Source organism: Branchiostoma belcheri, unplaced genomic scaffold, assembly GCF_001625305.1.
Source record: "Branchiostoma belcheri isolate BF01 breed outbred unplaced genomic scaffold, Haploidv18h27 scaffold106, whole genome shotgun sequence".
In the NCBI taxonomy this organism is placed as follows: Eukaryota; Metazoa; Chordata; class Leptocardii; order Amphioxiformes; family Branchiostomatidae; genus Branchiostoma; species Branchiostoma belcheri.
The window spans coordinates 346,089-366,370 of record NW_017802447.1 but is presented as its reverse complement, the minus strand read 5'-3'; the positions used below and the strand labels follow the sequence as shown (position 1 = coordinate 366,370).

General features: G+C 41.7%; 4 protein-coding genes across 4 annotated transcripts in view; 2 read left to right on the top strand and 2 right to left on the bottom strand.

The window, feature by feature from the left end:
• Window positions 1-137: 137 nt before the first annotated feature.
• Window positions 138-5,763, bottom strand: LOC109478063 (alpha-2A adrenergic receptor-like). The gene is made up of 6 exons (XM_019779525.1): window positions 5,575-5,763; window positions 4,051-4,151; window positions 3,205-3,382; window positions 1,204-1,424; window positions 667-769; window positions 138-146 (listed from the first exon to the last, which is right to left on the bottom strand). Exons 1-6 carry the CDS (start codon window positions 5,761-5,763, stop codon window positions 138-140), a joined length of 801 nt encoding a protein of 266 aa, XP_019635084.1.
• A 6,551-nt stretch (window positions 5,764-12,314) lies between these two features.
• On the bottom strand, window positions 12,315-15,539 carry LOC109478797 (BLOC-1-related complex subunit 7-like). The gene is made up of 5 exons (XM_019780600.1): window positions 15,337-15,539; window positions 14,418-14,480; window positions 14,236-14,279; window positions 13,996-14,016; window positions 12,315-12,823 (listed from the first exon to the last, which is right to left on the bottom strand). The coding sequence occupies exons 1-5, from the start codon at window positions 15,451-15,453 to the stop codon at window positions 12,772-12,774; spliced, it is 297 nt and encodes a 98-aa protein (XP_019636159.1). The 5' UTR covers window positions 15,454-15,539; the 3' UTR covers window positions 12,315-12,771.
• A 187-nt stretch (window positions 15,540-15,726) lies between these two features.
• On the top strand, window positions 15,727-17,366 carry LOC109478053. The gene is made up of 2 exons (XM_019779513.1): window positions 15,727-16,003; window positions 16,426-17,366. Exons 1-2 carry the CDS (start codon window positions 15,900-15,902, stop codon window positions 16,715-16,717), a joined length of 396 nt encoding a protein of 131 aa, XP_019635072.1. The 5' UTR covers window positions 15,727-15,899; the 3' UTR covers window positions 16,718-17,366.
• Window positions 17,367-17,459: 93 nt separating this feature from the next.
• LOC109478042 (UV-stimulated scaffold protein A-like) overlaps window positions 17,460-20,282 on the top strand; it is an 8,054-nt gene continuing 5,231 nt past the window's right edge. Inside the window, exons 1-5 of the mRNA XM_019779502.1 lie at window positions 17,460-17,896; window positions 18,213-18,366; window positions 18,621-18,797; window positions 19,050-19,170; window positions 19,289-19,750. Of these exons, the coding sequence (XP_019635061.1) occupies window positions 17,787-17,896; window positions 18,213-18,366; window positions 18,621-18,797; window positions 19,050-19,170; window positions 19,289-19,750 (1,024 nt within the window). The 5' untranslated portion in view covers window positions 17,460-17,786. The remainder of the gene's footprint in view (window positions 17,897-18,212; window positions 18,367-18,620; window positions 18,798-19,049; window positions 19,171-19,288; window positions 19,751-20,282) is intronic.

Sequence of the window (20,282 nt, the reverse complement as noted above, 5' to 3'; positions counted from 1 at the left end):
CAAACGTCGACAAAGGATAGTCATCAAAAGAAAGACACCGAGTACTTCTGTAAACAGGTTTGCATATTGTGAAGAACAGTTATGTGGTAGTCGAGGCATGTTCCTTATCGAAAACATGACACTCGGAAAATAAAGAGTTAATGTTGCTACATAAAACAAATCACAACACATATGTACCATGGAGAAGTCTAGTTATATCACGTTAAATACTAGTCTGACTAATCGCGCTCCTGGCGGCCGGCCGCCCCGAAGTTGCCGCCCCCCCATCTTGGGGTGGAGGTCATTAACCTCCGGCCGAGAGCTTGTGTAACACAGGCTAGTTACATGCTACATGGGAGGGTGCCCCCTGGGTGAGTCTCCACAAGACTCCTATGTTGCTAGCTAGCGCTGGAAGGTATATTGGTGAAACGATGTACCAGCGGAGTTAGACGACCATGGGAGTACACTTTGTAACCCACGGAGTCATTGGGTAGTCACCATTTTCTATATAAACTATATAAAAGTAATCCACCCTTTATTCGATCAAAGCAACCAGTTCAGCGTTGAAGACAATTTAAGAAATTCATAAAGTAACCGCTAATCCATCCGGCATATTACGCAGTGTGTTTGGCCAACCTCTGCTATTTTCCAGCAGCCCATTTGAGTGTGGTAGAGACTATGAGTCACCTGTATCATCTGTCCCAACTCTCCGTCCACTGTCAGCCGGACGTGGTCCTTCTGGGAAGAGATGCCGGACGACCTCTCGTTCCCAGAGGTCGTGGGACGCATTCTTCACGTGGGGAAAGAACGGCACTTCTCAGTGTTCATCATAATGTGGCGCATCAATATAGCATAGACTTTCAGTACTAGTAACATAGGATGGACAGAGTGACATCCTCTACACTGTCCACAGTCCACAAACACATAAACAAACGGCACCGAAAGCGTAAGCACCTTGGCGAAGGTAAAAAAAAACCAAAGAACTAAAATAATTTTTCGTCCATAACACCCCGCCACAGCAAAATCCACCTTCCATCTATTAGTACTAGTATCTAATTGTGTTGTCATTGTGTAATCACTGCTGTCTTATTTGAATATCTATAAAATCAACGCAATTCAGAAGTTTACCAATGTTGATAGATATAAAGTTGACAAAAGTGTTTTTCTCTACGACAGACATCATATGTACAGGCATAGCTCACGCGGTGTCTTCCACAGACTCACCCGCGCTTGTAGTGCAGCCGGACCGTGCCGCGGCCCCGCTTCCGTACGGTCATGAAGATCTTAGTGTACATGGCTGTCATCAGGACCAGGGGGATGAAGAACGATCCCACGGATGAGTAGATGGAGTACTCGAAGGAGGCGTTGATGTCGCAGATCCCGTCCAGATGTTGGTCGTCCTTCCAGCCGAACAGTGGAGGCACGCACACCGCCAAGGACAGCAGCTACAGGACGGCAGTCATGCAAGGGACCAGGCACATTTGTCTTACGAACGTTGTACGATCGCAAACTGAGGATAGTCTTGGGATATATATGGTCGTGCATATGTTGTATCCACCCATCCATCCATCCATCCATCCATCAATCAATCAATCAACCGATCAACCGATCGATCGATCCGTCAGTTTATCACACCATACGTTTTAAACAGACGGCGTTGCAACATACATTTTAACATATACTTCTAAATACTGAGAAAATGAGAATCTAGGACACAACAGGTTAGATGCCATCATAGTTCCCAGTTTCAGTTATATTGTTTGGTCAGGATAATTAAGACCGTGTGGTTTTCTGGCCTGGTCCAGCTGTCGGTAAACCTTCCTTTATGTCAGACATCATTATTTCCTACATCTACCTGCAGCCTGCCTTTCAACAACCTGTAATAGACCAATTATTTCTTCAAATGTCAGGCCACAGATTTAAAAGGAAATCACCATTCCTATCAACCTAGGGAAATGACAAGCGCTTTTCTAGCCCAAAGCTGTAACTGGTGTTTTGTTCGGTTAGAGTCTGCGGCATGGAACAGTTGTGAATAGGCATTATATGTATTGACGACTATTTCGTTTCTAAATGAAAACACCTACTGGGATGAGAGAACATGTTTGCAACAAACACATTTGCAAGAGGGATACTAAGCTTAATAGGCATGATTGCGACGACGTTAAATTAACTATTTCACTGACGATTTCACCTACCTATAGAATAAGCGCACAAAACCACACACACTTCCAAGTAACGATCGCAATATGAAAATTTACACACTCTTTACATATACAATATGATAAACAATACAAAACCATCGCCATGGCAATTACCATTTTAATTGCCAGCCTGGTTCCCATTGTGTAGCTGCAGTCACGCTCTGAGCACACCCTGAAATTTTCTTACGTAAGGAGTGAACCAAATTCCCAGCTGACACACGATACTTGATTTTCCCGCAGGTTGTTTAGAATTGTCAAAGCCTTCCGTTACATAAGCCTGAAAATTGGAGTCGATCCTTCCAGTCACCATGTGTTTTCAAGGGGCTGAATTCTTCCTGTTGTGATCATGTCTTGCAGTTACCACACCCACACTTGCATGATGCTGTACGTGCACACCCATGGCCATCCTCTGTTTGACGATCTTGTGTAAATCGTGTAGATTTCGACTTCAACAAATTAAACCCCTGAACACAGTGTGCAGGAAGCCGCACGGGGTGTCTAGAATCCAGCGTCAGGGTTTGTCGATGTCTTCGCCTATATGAGAATTTCGGTCCCTTTACTTTATACCAAATTTGATCAAAAGGTTTGGTTTTTATACCAAAGGTTGAAAAATTGCGATACACATTTCGGAGAATCGTTTTTGTCATGTTGAAACCTAAAGAGTGCCTCCGTTGTACCCAACTTGAACGTCTGACACCGTTTGTGGGTTTGAATCCCTATACATATACTTACAGTATTTCCTCACTCGACTCAGCTGAAAATAAGTGCGAGCTTCGGTACGGGAGTCCTCTCTGACGGGACGTAAAGCCAGAGGGCCCATATTTGAGGAGCACATGAAAGAACCTTCGCCGTGTGACACTTAGGAAAAGAGCGGGGGTCCATCCCGGTGTGGGTGGTTCAAACGTTACAGTCCAGTTTTACACAGCGCGTACTGTAAAACTGTGTGCTACAGCTAAAGGTGATTTACCGATTATGAGAAACACACAAACAAACGAACGAACAGAAAGCAAGCAGACATACTGACCCAGGCCACGGTGATCATGCCGCACACCCACTTGGGTTTCCTCTTGTTGGCGTGTTTGATGGGGTTGGTGACGGACCAGAGCCGGTCCAGGCTGATGAGGCACAGGTTCCAGATGGACGCCGTGCAGGCCAACACGTCCATCATCAGGTAAACCTCGCACCACACTCGCCCAAAGTACCTGGTCAGAACCAAACAACACATTTATTAGCCTCTACCAGGCAGTCATGGATAGAATTCGGCAAAACCAGGGTCAGTACAGATGTATTTGACCAGGAGAATGAGTCACGGTAAGAGTGAAATTCCGCTAACTGTGAGGGAAAATGAACTCTATGGTGGACAAATTACCCTAGAAAAGTATTCTGCCTCAGCCTGGAGACTATACATACATATATACCCTCTGGACTTGGATTAAGTACAGGTCACAACAAAAGAATAGTTTACAGATACATTTAACGTCATACATTGTCACGTACAGTACAAGTACACGTACTACTGGTCTAGTAAGAGATTTTGGCTTCACATCGCTTGTTTCTTATGTTGGAAATCACGGAAAGAACAGATACGTTTTATTATCAAGCATACTATGTGACTACTACAGAAATACTGTGTAGTATAGCACATAATGATATGTTATTTCTGGCATTGAGGTATTTTGAAAATATTGTCTTATACGTACAATGCATAGGCTGCCTTATGTTAATACAATTTGTAATTGAATCCATTGAGACAGAAATCCTGCCTTAGAAGGCGATAGAATTGTATATAGTGAATTACGCATATCAAAATGTTTGGGACATACAATAAGTGATATTTGTCTTCTATTAGTTCTGGAAAAAATGGACTAACCAGTATCCCATGATCTCATTGGCCAGTGAAAAGGGCATGATGAGCGCGCCCACCATCAGATCGCACACCGCCAGCGACACCAGGTACCAGTTCTGGACAGCCTGGGGGAGACACAGAGGTGGGAAGGCAGCCTTGTATAGTTACGGTAACCTAGAACCGTAAGATTCTGGGCTCGAATCTCTAGTAGGCCCACCTGTCGTGCCTTTGGGGAAGACACTTTACACCTATTTTCTCACTCAACTCTAGTGAAAATGAGTTTCTTGCCTCTCGGATGGGACGTAAAAGAGGTCATGTTTTAGGGGAGAGCCATGCCTCCAGAACGTTACAAAATCCCAGAACATAAAAGAGTAGGAATCCATCCCCGTGTAAATCGATAAAACCTTACAGCCTGTTGGTATTATGTAGCTTATAACTTACTGTACAGTTTTTTTAACCGCCCCTAATCAGAGCAACAAATCAGATCGGTGTGGTCTAACATTGGCATTGATCAAATCCAAAGACGTGTCTCGTCGGGTTTTCGAGTGGATGTTTTACTGGAAACTAGAGTTATGATTTTTTTCAACGATGGAAGTGAATAAACATTTCGACTCAATCTGGAACCTGTGGACCCGGTGTTGTTGAAATATAAATAGACTCACGAAGCTCGTGTCAAAAGTACGCACAGCATTACCATGTGGCACAAACACATGTTGAACGCACTGATATATTATTTTCCACAAAGGTTTAGATACTCGAACAACTAAAGATTATCAAAATACATAGCTGACATTAGTTTGAAATACATAAAAATGTGAACGTTGAATTGTTAAATACGTGTATTCAATAAATTCCCAATGATTGGGAGAGATACTAGTTGTGCGTAGCGTAGAAGATTGCTCTCTAAGCATGGGGCTGAAATAAAGACGCCCTACAATAAGCCCTCTATTGTATATGTAGTTAGCATTACATTGCCCCCTGCTAAGCTTTTGCGGTTTGCATGATTGTAACCCGGGTGTCTGTCACCCGCCCTGTGCCTGCACCTGTACTAGTCTCTGCCAAGCTCCAATGAGTTGCTGGAAAATGGTAGAAATCGGGTAAAATTATGCATGATAAACCAGGAGTTAGCCAGCCATAAGAGTACACTCCATGGGTACTCCGTGGGCAAAGCGTTCTTCTATGGTCGGGGTAACAACTCCTCAGCTATGTATCATTAAGTCTATTGGGCCAATTTCTACTGTTTTGCAGTATTCCATTGTGGGCAGAGACTACACCTATATCACTTTATGTGACTCGAGAAGAAGACTTCTTGTACCCACCTTAAGCGAACTGCCGGTTTGTTTGTTTATTATCGACCTCCATTAGTAAAAAAAATCAAGCACATGTTTACTAATATCCCACGAGTCCTCTCTTATACTACCCCGGTAATACCAACGCAAAGTTTAAACGGTAATTTCCAACACAACATGTTGCAGTTACCCGAATTTTTGACTGTACAAACTGAAGCTAAGATGCGCTGTGTCGGTGTATTTTTGCCTGTGTACCCACCTTTAGCGAGCGGTCCTTCGCCACCGCGGCGCAGACCAGGCAGTTCCCGGCGATGATGCCAACCATGGCGATAATACCCGCCACGGTGACAGACACCGCTTCAGGGTAAGGCTTGGGTAGCGCAGAGAACACGGACGCCTGCCGAGTAGTCCATACGGTCGTGTTCACCACGACTGTCGCGTTCGCCATGTCGTACTGTCAGCCGGAGCCGCCGGTGCGCTTCTAACCTCCCGGTAACAAGCTTGGAAATGTGAAGAGAAAGAAAGGGAGACGGCTTTAATAGCACTTTCATCTGAAGGGAAGAAACGCCGCATCTGTATTTAACCACCGGGCATAGAAAATGTCATTACTTCCTAGGAAATACATTGTAATATCAATGGCTGTCGGCAAACACAAAAGGAGAGATACTTTTGATTATATATATAATGACGCACAACCCCCGGAGTGTCTCCGGACATGTTAATGATAAAAAACTACAGGATGTCGCCTCTTACTGGGTTAGTCTCAAAAGTCAAAAGTGTTACATTTCTAGCCAACATTCTCTGTTGTATCAATGTTAAATGTGGCAGAAGTGATGAAATGTTTGCAAAGAATATTATTTTTTTTACAGGACGTATTGGGTCATATGGAACTTCTGAACAACTTAACTGAAAATGAAAAGATAATGCATTTCATACACGAGCAATACTCTATGCCGCCAAATAGATGTAGTGTCTTTTAGAATACGATGTACATGTTCAAAACATGTTAAGATAAATCCTAGGGTCCATTTTGTCAGGCAGAGATAATTCTGGTACGAATGGTCCATTTTTTCCAGGGGTGCGTTTGGAAGAGTCCATTCTTGAACGGAGGGTCAGATTGGGGAAATTCCAAACTCCATAATTATGGTGGGTGCTTTAACGTACTCTAGGTATGGCTCTCCCCAAACACGGAACAGTAGCTACTCGTGGTGAAGCCAAAACTGTCAGATGAATACTTAGGTGAGCCACTTACTGAGTTATAGCGGACGTCAACACCATTTAAAACTCAAGTCAAAGGCTGTTGAAGACAAAACATGTCATAAAAGGTGAAGGACGCAGCTTCCTACCACGCAAGTAACAAGCTCGAATAGTAACACTTATGGTCCGACAGGTCTAACAGGAGATCCTTGTTTTTCCTCATTTTACAATTCAAATGCTCATTCATACGCAGGATTCACTTGACTCATTCCCACTCATTGATGAAGGTAGCGGATGCTATCTCAAACGCCTGACTCTGCTGATTCCTAGGAGCTTGATTCATTTTATATTTTGTAACATACAAGCTTGAATAAACAGCTTTTGACCCATTTGATGTCTTTGAACCTTACCTGTCTGAATCGACTATTTCTGTATGTGGTAGAGGAGGTAAAGTGTTTGCCGTGCACTCGGAAGGTCTGAACCAATGTAGAGGCTTACATTTGAATAGAACACACAAAAAGGTGAATGGTTGGAGCAGATCAGATTGTAATGTTTTCTTCATTTTCATACATGTGGAGAGAAATCGTTGCCGTACGTTGATTTGCAAACGACTGCACCAAATGCAAATTGATTGCTGGCGCACTCACTCACTCATTCATTACTGGTGATGACTGAGATCATGATAGTTTGAATGAATTGAAGCAGGCGTATGCGGTATCCCTGGTAACGCATAATCAGTTTCAAACGGGCTTCGTCCTTGGCTTTTTTAACATCCCCGGCCCGTGTCCAGCCTTCCTGTCCATGGTGCTGAAACAAATATTGTTCTGAGGGAAATCCGCTTCTACACTCTGTACAAGTTGCGGCGTACTGAAAGTCATGTGTTAAAAGGTAAAAATCTTCAATCTTCAAATGCTTCAATCAGAACTTTAAAGTCCATCCATTTCACGACAACACAGGATTCTAATAGGAAGAGACTTACCCTGCGGGGCTGTATCCTGCGGGGCTGTTCCTGTACCTCACAGCTGGGTATCAAACATGCGCCGTACTTGTTGGCGGGACCGGGTCTTGGGAGCGCACCAAAGCTAACAAGACTGACCTCCAGGCTACACAGGAGCTCTGGAAGTTTGTTAAAGGGATTGGCTCCAAATCTTGGTACTTACATGATGCCACAATGCCTTAAATAACCAGGAAGAACAGAATCCGGCAACACCTTCCAATGCTTTATACGGCGCAGTCATCATACATGTTGTAGCAGGATGTGACATATATAACAGGCCGCTGACAAGGACTTAAGACAGCCCGTCATTAAACAAACAGCTGAATTTTGCAAGACACGTGTACGACTATCACAAGAATGCTTTCGTACGACGATCGCACGACGTTTGTGACTGGGCACTGTGGTTGAAGGAATATCCGATCCTATTAAAAGAAGATAAAATCAATGCTGAGGCTGACGCAAACACTCCTATCTCGTCCTCTAGGAAACGCAGACCACAACAGCACAGCTGGAAGCACTCATTATATTCTAGACATCAGAACTTCATTTACATAGAGAGCGCGCAATTGAATCGTGCCCTCTAACACAATCATGTTGCTACACGAAAACAACCTATAGAGTCCAGGAAGCAGCTGGTTGCACACTCGTGCCTCTGGCAGTGCTTTAGAAATCCTACTTCAGCCACCTTCGGTGAAGGTTTGGACAGCCCGTGTTTCAACATGTGACCCTCAATTGCTTCATTGATTCAATTGTCATGGAGTAAGAGCGGTACCAGACCCTTACACGACATCAAAGACGCGTTATTCCGTTTGGGTACAGTATGTATGTGCTAAATGTCAAGATGGAACATTCTTTGAAATATGCATGGAGTTTATACATGAACGTCAAAACGTCAAAAACCAGCCGTACCTTTCCTTATAAGTTTATTTTTATTTTATTCACATGGATTTTTGAGCATTGGATAGGAAGCACTTGTTGTGCTTATGTAAATCCGCTGCTCATAAAACATAATACAAATGTAAACATAAAGATGACATAAAGTATAGCATTAACATAAAATGAAAGTGGCTGGCGCACCAATACCTAGCATAACATTATTGAGATTGGTCAAATCTTCCAGAGTAGTGGATATAGTTAAACACAATATCAAGTTATAATGAAATCTTTCCTCAAGAATACACTGCCGATATAACGTTAAAGAGGAAAGCTTGCAAAGCTAGTTAACAAAGCTTTGAACCATAATATCAGGTGGTGACATTGTGCGATTAAATCAATTTTTATATGTTGAGAATTTCAACACTTTATTTTATGTACCTTCGTTTTAGTGTTCAGTGCACGAGTAATTATTGTGTTTAATTTGATAAGCAGGCTTTCGTCTATATTCCATGGCTGTGAACTACGGTTATAGTAATTCATTCATACTTAGTAGTTTTATAAACTTGATGAATATCAATAAGTTTTAAATGTAAAATCAATACGTTTTACATTAATTGGAATGATGGAGTGAGGCTGTGATCGAAATGCCTTTGTTTGTACAGTAAACATCAAATTCGTTCATCCATCCATCCATCCATCCATCCATCCATCCATCCATTCATTCATTCATTCATTCATAAATTGCACCGTAAGTTTCCTCCGGATATGTTATGGCTTAGCCTCTACCAGGTTTCGGGAAACGTCTGGAAAGAGTACCGAACGTTGTGTGCTGGGCGTTCTTCCTGTGCTTACAGCACAAGTACACTTAGTTCCATTTCGACTAATGGCTCCAGGTTATCATTTGACAAATGTTCAGATGTCCATGTTTTCAAATATCTACCACACTTTCCCGACACTTCAGTAGCACGCTCCCCTGCCCGGTCGTGACCACTTCAAAGTCCAGTGGCACATAACAAGGCACAACCCTAGCTGCGGCAGATGGACAGTTTCCTATCCGGCTTGTTTCGTAATCTCCAATATTGGCCGCCTGTTTCCACAGGTTGTCGTGGTGAAAAAAGAGCCCCCTTGCCCCCACAGAAGGTTAGGCCTGCTTTGGACGTCTTTAAATCCATCTTAGTCGTCTTGCCGGGCTTTCTTTTTTATCGGCTTTTCTTTAGGAATCCTACCCTCTGCTAAGAAAATGCCCGAAACCTACCTAACCTCCACTTGGAGAGCAGTTGTTTTCATGTGCACGTCTTTCAAACGGCCCGGCCCATCGAGCTCCAATAGACGGATAGCGGAAACGGACAATCTGCTTAGAGGTCCATATTGTCCAGCCACATACGGGGTATTTGCTATGCTGGCAGTTTGATTGTATTTCAGTCCATGCCATGCCTGGATGAATTTTTATGTCATGTTTCTTCTTCCTCCTCCTTCTCCCGACATTTCGTTGAATGGATTAAATTTCTTCATTTTTGGCCCAAATGATTTGACACTTGGTATGAAGATAATTATTGAACCAAATGACCTAAAATTTGGTAAGAGGGCAGCTGAAAGAGTTAAGGTTCAATGTAGATCCTCGAGACAAATTTCATAGCCAACTTATGGAGCGGTCAGATTCATCGTAGTGCGCCGTACGATTTTGATGTAGTATTTTCAAGCAGACTGTGACAACCAGCCGCCGACAAGGATCTAAGGCAGCCTCTTCCGTAACAACTGAATTTTTCACACCAGTATCTAAAGAATGTGATCAGTTTGTGATCATGCGATGATCGCACGACGTAAGTGTCACAGATTTTGTTTATCCGTTTTCATCATGGACCCGATTAAAAATGGTGGCCACATACATTTAAATTTTGATTGGTGATTTTCGTGCTGTCATGCAGCATCCTGTACCTGCAGCGCGCGTGTCAATTGGTTTCTAATTCTATCATTCCCACTGTCACGACTCACGAATGCAGAAGTCATTGAACTCCAACGAATATGTCGTCATCAGAGCCTGTTGATTTGTAGATGTGCCCTGTCCTTGGTACTGATGTGGGAAACGTGGAACAGTACATTACGCATGATAAATCATGGAAGAATGAAAGACATTTATTGCATGTTTATGCTCTTACAATCTAAGTACAGGTCATCGTGATAAAGCGGTTCTATATGTATATGTATAAAGAGTGCGGTATCTTACTAAACCTACAATGGATAATATCTCTATCTATCTGTACAGCCGGTATAACGCACCGGCTTGACGGACATACTATTTTTTTCAACAGCTCTGGAAGAACAGGTGTATGAATGAGTGAGTGAATTTTTTTAAACAGGTAAGTAGAGCTTATGGTAAGACGGGCCATTTACAAACATAGAACGGCCGACGTATTCTATTTAGGATCATGGGATGACCTAATTTAGAGTGAGAGTGAATGTCGCTCTGCAACTGACTCTTTCTAAAGGACTGTTTCGTCAAAATTATGCGCGTTTTGGGATGTGGGTGGAAGACACTTACCGTCCTACCTTTGAATGTATAATGATGCGCTCCATGGACTAGTACGTCTTTTTTCCCACCCACCACCGCCCACTATTTCCGGACACGTTTTGTCACAAAACGTGTTGAGAGCACAGAATTCTGTTCGTACCACTTTTGAGCGTTTCAATGCGACGTGAGGGCCATGCCATTTAGACAGCATTTCCACAAGCAGTTTCAATCGAAGCGAAATCACCTGTTATAAATGTTAAGAGTTACTTAAAATTTGCTGGACGTAAACATTCTCACGGCGAGGCACGGGCAACCGTCCTAATCGCGGAATTTCTTCTGCGATGGTTAACATAATAAAACAAGAAATTCACGACATGTTTTGAACAATTCACGGAGCTTCTCAGCTTCATCTCATCCTAGTCGCATGTTAAATACCTCATTTGCCTGTAGACCTATTCTTAGCTCTCGCCATCGGTTGTTTCGCCTGCAGCACGTTTCCGTTCTGCCACATCTGACGGGCTGTACAGGAGGGTGAAACCGGAGATTTTGGATTCAGGGAGAACAGCTTTCCGGAATCTTGTTACAATACAACGATCTGAACATTGACAAGGACGTTATATTGGCCTTAAGTTACACTAAATCTGTCGCTACTTTCCCTACTGTAAATGGAGTACAAAGAGGGTTTGGGATAATTTGGGACCGACATTTGCTATGTATTGATGCAAGGATGCAATGTTAACTCTTGCATGTACTAGTATCTAGGATTGTGCCAGGTCGTCACGTCGTGACCAATCAGCATATATGCCAAGCGACAATACAGCGTAAATTGGATTCGCGTGAGCCATAATTGGAATGTGATGCAGGATGCAAGAGTATGAATCAAAAGATAACGAAACATGCAAACGTTTAAAAAATTAGTTGAACGATCTCTCAATTTTCTGGTCACTCAGAGTAAAATGCATATTACACCACCACCTGTCACACCAGCTATGCAGGAGAGTTCAACACTCGGCGATGTTGGAATAATTATTTCGGGCACATTTGCGGGACCTTGTTGTTACAGTAGGGCTAATGATGTGTCTGGGTGCAGCCCATTAGTGGTGACTCTCACCACCAGTTGATGACACTTAACCCACATGGCAGGCAGGAAGTCTGTACAGAGAGTGGCACAGGTGTCAAACGTGTTTGGCAAGGTTCTGTGAGAATAAAAAATAAGGAACTGACACGATGTGTAATTTACCCCCTAAATTGTATCATTTTTGTATGTAATAAACAAATCAACTGCATTTGGTACGGCTCAGGGATAGTTGTATAAATAAAGACCGACAGGGTATGTAATCCCCACCCCACCCCAAAATGTACCATTTATCTATACATTGAATCAGATGAAATATGTAGGCAATATAGTTCAAAACATGTCTTTCAAAAAAAGTCATACTAGAGTTCCACAATCTCGTACCTTCACTAAATGATGTCCATTCTTATGATTCTATAAGGTATTCTTAAACATAGATAAATGTACCAGTATTTGCCATTTTTCATAAATAATAAAGTAACAAAAGGCAGGAACGAAAACAACTTGTGTCACAAGTCAACATTTGTTTGTATCTGTATAGCTGCTATAACCACCCTTCAGCATAACGCACTAGCTTTGCAGGCATGTAGCTGGTTATATTACGCTGAATGGCCTGTCACACCTGACATTCATGAATCATACATGTAACAAACAGATGTCTAAAGCTATCTAGTCAGGATTGATATGGAGGCATTATCTTCCCAGCGTTCACTGCAGGCAACCTGTTCTACACTGGTTGATATGAAAATGATATAGATCAAGAAGCAAAAAGGAAGGTCTTCTTGTTGATTTCAGTCTGCTCTCATCTTTGGATGGTCTTGAGTTGGTCTTGTAGCGTGTCTGTGACCTCCACACTGGGGAAAACACAAGACCAAATAACATGTTTTACTGTTGGAAGGATAACAAAGTGCTATCAACACAAACAATATGAACTCATAGAAACATTGCACAACAATTGTATAAGGCACAGTATATGGCATCTATTGTTATATGACAACAAACTTACTACCCTTACTACCTTGGCACTGATCTACCTTTACAAGACTATGTCATATGGGATAAGAGTGTGGTTTTGATGGAGTTTCTAACATTTGCACATTTCTTAAAAATATTGTCCTATAAGTACAATCAAGGAGGATTTTTGTAATCTCTTTGGCACAATGGATATCAATGTATGTCATATGTCAATATGCACTTAAATTTGCTATTTGAATCCATTGGGAGAGATCCTAGGAGACAAACCTCGTATACAGTAAATTATTTACATGTCTTAATTTGGGAGATACAGAGGAAAGATCCTCCCAGAAAACAGCTGGCCCTGAGGCCCATGTTACCTGACCTATGCGCTGGACTACAGAGGCCTCATCAAAGGCATACAATTCCTTTGACTCCTCCACAGTTATTATGTAGGAAATTACCACATGATAACCTAGTCACCATCAGAGGGCCTGGCTGGCTGTGTCAAAGATAGAATTTATAATTACCTACTCGCAACCATGTACATGTAACAGAACATCTGGTGACCTAAATAGACTCCATGTAACAGGGGGATATTATGTTATTTGGGCCAATTTTGAGCTGGATTACTAATATCAATTCACTGTATAAACTGTCATTCTATATGATCAGTGGAAAAAGTGCTTCCTCAAACCAAGGAAATTGTGACTACAGAAGAACTTGTTTTTAAACTTAATTTGAAGCAGTGACTCAGTCCAGGCACGAATCAGGCACAAATCAATTCAGCAGGCAGAACTGAAGGGTTTACAGCAGTTAATGGATTTTTTCAATATGAGACCTCTGGCTTTACGAGCCATCAAAAACTGCCCAAACCAAAGCTAGGTACTCATTTTCACTTGACTTGAGTGAGAAAATTGGTGTTAAGTTCCTTCACAAGAACACAAAACTGGGGCCTGCAAGATACTTTAATGGTGAACCTTTAGATTACATGTCACTAACCCTAAACCACAATGGCCGCCACAAGAAAAGTGGGACATTGTTAATCACACAAAAATACAAGACTTCATACCTTCTTTCTATGGCATCTGCCCTGTACAGAAAGAAACATTTAAGATACATTGGTGAAGGTTCGACATCCATGTATAACATTACATAATACAACAAAATAAATCAATCAACTGGACAAATTCTCTGAAGTGTTAGATGTTTCAGATAGCATCTGCTATCTTTCATCAAGCAGAAAAGATGTTATGCCTAAAATAAAAAAATTCAGCAAAAAAATATTCAGAGTCAGACTGATTTTACTTACTGAAATTGTAGATGGGCTGCTATAATGCTCATTTTCTTTAAATTCTGAAAGAAAGAACAACATGTATTAAATGCATAGTCTAACTTTAAATGATATTTCCATCAATTTTCTGTGACATACCTCTTACTTGTATTTCTGTTGGGGTTACCACATACATATTACTTAAATGATCTAATAATTACCTGGTCTGAGTTCTCAAGTGCTTTTTCCTGACTGGCAAAGTTTGTAGCAGCTTGGGTCAAGACCTATGAAAAAGAAATACACAATGTAGATACTGAGAGTTAGGCTTGTCACCATAACAGATTGGAACAACATGAATATCTAGTTTCAATCCTTCAGCATTTCTTTTATGCTACATTTGTATCTATTGTCTCTCTGTATCTTAAAAATCCTCTCCCTTACGAGAGACAGTCTTGGTTTCAAGGCCATTATATTTTCAGAAACAAGAAATCAGAGAATTCAGGATTCCGTTAAGTACAGTCTTGGGTTTTCGTGAATTTATCACAACCAAGGAGCTTGTATGACATACTAGGACAAAAACTGCAGGGCTGGGGGGTCGCTCATGCAATCTTTGGCTTCCTGAATTCCCCCATATCAAGGTTTGAAAAGGATCAATGCCCATCTCGACCTCCTGGACATATACTGGGCCTTTCAAGTTTAGTAATACCTTGATACGCCGAACAGGAGAGATGATATCTGGATATAACATGTTATCCGCCTTCTCTGTAGTTGACCTTCTATCAATCTTCCCCTGTCAATCTTCCCCATTCACTTGCTGTCAACCAAGTCTCTCCGGACTACTAGTTAACATTTATCATACAAACCTACAGCTCTGCAACCCAAAACAATACTTCCGTACCAGGAAGTAAAATCATGCTGAGAAATAAATGTTAAATACATTTTTGATAGCCTGTGGCTATTGACAGGACGGTCCTTTGAATAGTACCAAAAATGGCAGGACAGTCCTTTCAGCAGTACAATACTTTCTGTTATGGTATAATTTGACAGTGTTTAAGTGTTATATAGCCACAGGCTTTTCGATAGGATGTTCCGCCACTAAAAATCACCCCTCTCTGAGCAAACAGCACATATTTCTCTCACCTCAGATGACCTTGAACCCCTTAGAAGCTGCCGACACAATGACCCTGTATCATTTATGTTTCCTATAATTTTGTCCGATATTTTTGTTTTCGGGTCCAACTTTGGACTGGAAGTCATCTTGTCCACAACAATGTCAGCCGCAATTCGGCCCACTGCTGTCGTAAACTACGTTGCTATTTGAGTTTGATAAGATAACGCAAGGATACCAGTTAACACTAACGTTAGAGTCCACCCTGTGTGCAATTTTATTAATAACAGTGACGTTAACAGAATTATGTACCACAAGCGAATAAAAAGTAGGCAGCATTCAGCCAAGCAAGACGGATGACCGGTTTGCGGCATATTAGGGACCAACCATTATTGAATATCCCGTCTAACCGGTAGCGTTATCATCCGTTAGTAAACATGATTTAATCTATTTTGTCAAAATTTACAGCAAGGTCCTCCATGTTGTCAACAGGAAATATTGATTTTGTCATAATTTTGTAGCATATTCATTCAAGTGCCAGTAACGATAGGAACTGCTTGAATGCAAACTGTACAGCCCGAAAGCAGCATGGAAGATGGCGCGAAATTTGCCTGGCAGCGGTGAGATCGTTCGGATCTGCGAGATTTTTCAAAGGGGTGCCGAGGAGTTTGACGGTCGAGCCGTGCGGGTGATGGGGAAGTAAGCCCAGCTTTCAACTGCAATAAATCTGAGAAATAGCAAAGGCAACTTGCCGTTAAATTTCCTGCATTATTGGCAGGATCATCCTGTCAATAACACTAACAGAAAAGTTTCACTATTGACAGGATGATCCTATCCTGTTAAAAATTTTCTCAATATTGACAACATGATCGCCTTAGGCTTAAGTAAATTTATAGTTTTATAGGTTGTATCTTAAAAAGATATGAAAAACAATTAACAAAATATTTCATAATGGGGTTCAAATCCAATGCTCTAAATCTCTCTAATTAAAAGATTTGGTGAAGCCCTTTTCTTAATATGTTGGAAAGCAGTTTATTTTTCCACGATAGTCAGGGCTGAAGTACTCGAAGTATCTAAGGAGGCCATGAATTTTTATGATTCGTCTCATTTCCTGTTGCCAGACTGGAGACCCACGACATTGTTGACTGCACTGCAGAGTTGTCCAATGTTGAGCGGGCCCAGAAGAGCAGTCCACACCAGGAGCTAGCCGTCAACACAAGACTTATTGAACCGTTTCAAGCAAGACTTGGTTCCATCTTCCAGATGGTTGGAGAGGTGGAGTTTACAGCACATGGACCTCTTCTGCACGCTCGAGTCGTAAAATGTGTGGATGGGATAGACACTGCAGTGTACTATAGAGTATTAGATATGCAAAGACATTATTTAAAAGGAAGATTGGCCCTCCAAGTATGAATTGACACCAGGTGTGAAAACAGATCACATTTTGTACAACTAAGAACTGTGATTGAATCAGAGTATATAAGATAGATGAGAAGATTAGCAGTTCCACACATGTTTATAAGGAACTAACGTTTATGTTATAACGTTATGTGTGCTTTCAAGAAGTCTTGAAGTTGAACAGATGAACATTGCATTTCTCACTTCTCTTCATCTTTTTTTCAATCATTGCTTTTATCACTTATATTACTGCTAGACAGCTTATGCATTCAGTCAGGTTGGTTTGTGGGTGGATGAGTGGGTGGGTGGATAGCGTAACTCAGAAAAGAGCTGGACTGATTTTTATAATTGGGGTAACTGCATTGGATCCGATGCCTCTGATAAACGCATCCAATGCAATAACGACATCCAATGCAATATATCCCAGTTTCGTGGCAGTAAAACTGGATTTTTAAAGTCAATTTCCTGGTCATTGTAGTAGATTGAATCATGGAGGTAAAAATCAATCACCTCCATGATTTTTACCTCCATGACATGGTTTAATCAATCATATGATTCATATCCCATAGCATACTGATATGTGTGAGGTAAAAATGCGATGTCACTGATGGAAAACGGCTGATTATTAAAATTTATTTTATATCGTAGGCTGGTTTTAGCTGTTCTATATTGGCGGTACCCAAGAAATAAAGGGACTCCTCACGTCCCACCCCACTTCCGAGTGGAATCTTCGGTCTCCCCCACTGTTTTAGTGGAAACGTCCACAAGAGCATCATGGGATACAAAATGGAAGACTGAAGCCGATTTTTATTGCAGGTTCAGATGCAATCCTGCATTCTTTTGATTTTCCTGGCTTTAGAGGACAAGTATCTGGTGTTTTGGTCATTCAGGATGCTGTCTCGTTACATACTATCAGGACGACGTGATTTATACTCGCCTTGCTCGTCACGAACCCGAAGAAGAGCACCGCAAATACTTTTCACGAACACCGATAATTTACCGGAAGCTTTGCCCCGGAATTTTGGTAATGCGTTTCGGTTATTGTTGACTCGACGGCGTCCAAAGCTTTTGAGAAAACGTCAGTATGGACCTGACTGTCTGCCAACAGTTGGAAAAGTTAGTAGAAGAACTGACTACCAGCGGGCAGCATCAGCTGGACAAGGCAACTGTCAAAACACTGAAAAAGATATGCAAGTAAGCCAGTGCTCTAACGTTACTTCCTAGACTGATAAGTGATAACTGATGTTTTATTTCAACATAGACAAGAATATTTAACAAACTCCGGTGTCTGTTGTAATAACTTTTTATGGTACACTAGCTGCCAAACATACAAAAGTACTACTAGTAGGTGTAAATTGCCTTTCCCAAGGCCAGGGTGCAATATTTGTTCCTCTTGGGACCCAGATTATGATATTAAAATAAAGAGCCCTAACTAGAACACCCCCTTTTGTGTATCCTTATTTTGATATCTAGACATTTCTAAAACGTTGTAAATACTCCCTACCCACAGGACATCAGATGACTATGTGAAGCACACGTATCACCTGCTGAACATGCAGCTGCAGAAGGACCATGCTGAAATCAGACTCTCAGCCTTCCAGACAATGGACGAACTCTTCCAGAGGTCCCATGCCTTCAGGGAACTCCTCATAGCAGAATTTCAGGTAGAACATTGCATAATATAACTTATGAAGTCTTTTAGGATATTTCAGATTTTATACAGTATCTTTCATCTATGACTGAGAATTATTCTTGTTCTTGAAACATTCTGTCAGGAATTTACCCAGTTGATTGATCATTCATTTCCATTTGATTTATTTTGTATCAAGTAAGGGTACTCTTTGTCAGCACTAGAACATTAGCAGATGTTTGATAACTTCATTTGATTCCAATGACTGTATGGCCTTAAACCCTTCAGGAATTTCTAGAGCTGACTGTGGAAAGCAACTATGACTTCCCCCTGCCACCTCCCAAGGCTGCAGCAGATAAGCTCAAAAAACAGACTCTTCAGGCTATCCAGCGCTGGCACGAGCAGTTTGGGCAGGCCTACAAGAAACTGACTCTGGGCTATAACTTCCTTAGGTACAACAGAAAGGTAAGAACTGCTCCTATTCAATATGTCTGAACCTGCCTTTGTTATTATTACTGTACATTTTGATGGTTCACTGATATATTAGTTATAGCAAAAAAAGGAACAGCTATTTACTCATCTTGTACCCCATTTTTCCTGGAAAAGTTTCGTGGCTCATAGTTAAGTGGGAGTCTACCTCTTTACAGGTGCAGTAGTGCATTTTTAGACTTGTGTGTATTGAGAATAACACATTTTTTTACATTCTGCACATTTCAGATTGATTTCAGCAACATTGCAGCCAGCAGTAATGTTGAGAGGACCAGACAGGAGCAGGAGGCAGCCAGGATACAGGCTATTAAACTGCAGAGAGCCAAAAATGCACTCAAGGAAATGGAAGGTAAAAAGAAGGGTTATTTTCATTGCCTGTCTTGCATCCTTTGCTTGTACATATGAAATATTCAATGTACACTATTGAATGTATGCCCTGAAGCAATGTATATTTTTGTTCATTTCAGAAACAAAGCCAGAGATAGATGAATGTTTGACTCAGGCAGAGTCCTGTTTCCAGCTCCTAGTGCCTCGAAATGACGCCATGGATTCAAAAATCACTCCACCCAGGAATGGGAACCAAGATACAAGCAATACTCTACCCACTACCTCGCATGGAGGAAGGCAAATCAGAAAACAGCTGGATGGAGATGATCTCAGTTGTGATTCTGTGTCATGCAAAAGTCACATAGTAAGGACTAAGGAACAAGCCAGGGCCCGACAGCTGCCTGCGGGGGAAGGTTCACTAGTGTCAGGGGATGGGAAAAAGGAATGTATCAACAATGGGGGAGATTCAAACACCCCTCCTGGGGATGGACAGGAGGGAGACAGTGATGAGGAGAGTGATGGTGATGTAGATGAGGAGGATGTGGTGAGGCATCATGGTCTTGGGTCCCACAAGTACAACATCAGCATAGAGTTTAACCCAGGTGAGGGCATTATTCATATAGGAGTAGATTAGATCAACATGATTTTTACCCTCCATGTAAATGGGGGGTATTGTTTTTACTCCGTTTCATGTTTGGTCTGATATCTGAAGATCGGTGAGAAGGAACTGTATGATATTTGGCAGATTGATGGATGGGGCCTTGGAGATTGTGTAGGTTGACTTTGAGCACCTGGTGATTGACCTTGGTACTGCAGTTTAATTTTTTTATTCTATTGTTGGCACGTTATGGTCCGTGTGTGCGATGCTAAGGTAGCATGTAGTTGTGGTTACAATGGTTTAGTGATGTAAATTTGGGCCCCCTAGCTGTTTGCTTTGAACCGGAATTGCTATCTCAATGTCAGATTGTTTGCGTTGAATGATCTCAGAACCCGGTGGATGGTTGGCGATCATTTTTGGTATGTGGGTAGACGCTGATTGTCTTTGCGTTTTAGCGTGCATTAGCAGGTTGTCGTAGATTTGCATTGCTTATTTAAAAGGATTTTCACATTTTCACCCCTATTTCATAATAGGAT